At 53.6% G+C, this 1,296-nt stretch overlaps 1 protein-coding gene across 1 annotated transcript in view; it reads right to left on the reverse strand.

Annotated features, from left to right (window-relative positions):
- Positions 1 to 229: 229 nt before the first annotated feature.
- The window catches only part of LOC119598566 (retinitis pigmentosa 1-like 1 protein), a 6,166-nt gene continuing 5,099 nt past the window's right edge, over positions 230 to 1,296 (reverse strand). The window contains exon 4 of the mRNA XM_037948211.1: positions 230 to 1,035. Within this exon, the coding sequence (XP_037804139.1) occupies positions 421 to 1,035 (615 nt within the window). The 3' untranslated portion in view covers positions 230 to 420. The remainder of the gene's footprint in view (positions 1,036 to 1,296) is intronic.

The raw sequence follows: 1,296 nt of genomic DNA on the forward strand, positions 1-1,296 counted from the left end.
GTGTGTGTGTGTGTGTGTGTGTGTGTGTGTGTGTGTGTGTGCGTGAGTGTGTGTGTGTGTGTGTGTGTGTGTGTGTGTGTGTGTGTGTGTGTCTATGTCTGTATATCTATGTTTGTGTGTGTCTGTGTCTGTATATATTTCTGTGTGTGTGTGTGTTTCTGTGTCTGTGTATCTATGTCTGTATATCTATGTTTGTGTGTGTCTATTTCTGTTTATTTTTCTGTGTGTGTGTGTGTGTGTGTGTGTGTTCGTTTGTGCGTGCTTATGTGTATATGTGTGGCCTGTATGTGTGTGCACATGTGTTTGTGTCAATGTCTACGTGTATGTGTGTGTGTCTGTACGCGTGTGAATGTTCTGAAAAACGACTGTCTTGGGCACTCTCTCCGCCAGAGTAACAGCGGCGGGCCCCTCCTGCTGCTTCTACTGGGCATGAGGCTGAGCGGCGCTGACGGCAGCCATCAGAGTAGAGGCCGCCTGGTGGGGGATGTCATACCCCTCCTCTTCTTCGCCTTCGTCAGCGCTGCGCTCCTCGGCGAGGGGTTCAGGCTCAGGCTCAGGTTCGGGCTGGGGTTCAGGCTGCGCTTCGGGCTCCGACTCGGCCTGGGCATGAAGGGCGGCTTGGAGAGGTTTGGATCCGAAGGCGTCGGACGCCTCGGGTTCCAGTGGCCCTAGAGGGATGCCCTCTGATGCTTCCCGGGGCTGCAGGTACTCCTCGACCGCCCCTTCGACCGGGGTGGCGGCGACCTCCTCCTCGTGCTCGGGCGTCGGGACGAGGTGGGCGGCGAAGGGCACGTCCTCGTGGGCGCCGCGGTACTCCTCGGGGATGTAGATGGGGACGTCATTGATCTGAATGACCTCCTGTTCCTGCGGCTGAACGGAGGGCACGGCCACGGGGACCTGCTCGGGGAAGCGTTCCTGTTCCTGAGGAAGGACTGGGTAATACAGGGTCTCCTGAGGCCCGTGGCCGCCCGTCTCAGGGTCGTACTGCACGGGGAAGTTCTCCGAAGCCTCGCCGGCGTACTGGTGTTCCGCGGCCTTTGGGGAACAAGTACATGGTTTGCTATCAAAAGCTGATGAAAATAAATAAACAAATAAATACACTGAGGTGAGAGAAAGACAAATAAGAGGCAAGGACGATGTTCTATGTCCTCTGGGGAAGAATCTCATGACTCGGTATCAAAAGCCTGTTTTTTAAAAAGATCCTTTGTTACAAAGTTTATGTCTGATTTGAGGACGTCTCATAACCTAGACGTTTGACAGATTCAGAAAATCGATACATCAATAAAGCATAAGTTT

This window comes from Penaeus monodon, chromosome 4, assembly GCF_015228065.2.
Source record: "Penaeus monodon isolate SGIC_2016 chromosome 4, NSTDA_Pmon_1, whole genome shotgun sequence".
In the NCBI taxonomy this organism is placed as follows: domain Eukaryota; kingdom Metazoa; phylum Arthropoda; class Malacostraca; order Decapoda; family Penaeidae; genus Penaeus; species Penaeus monodon.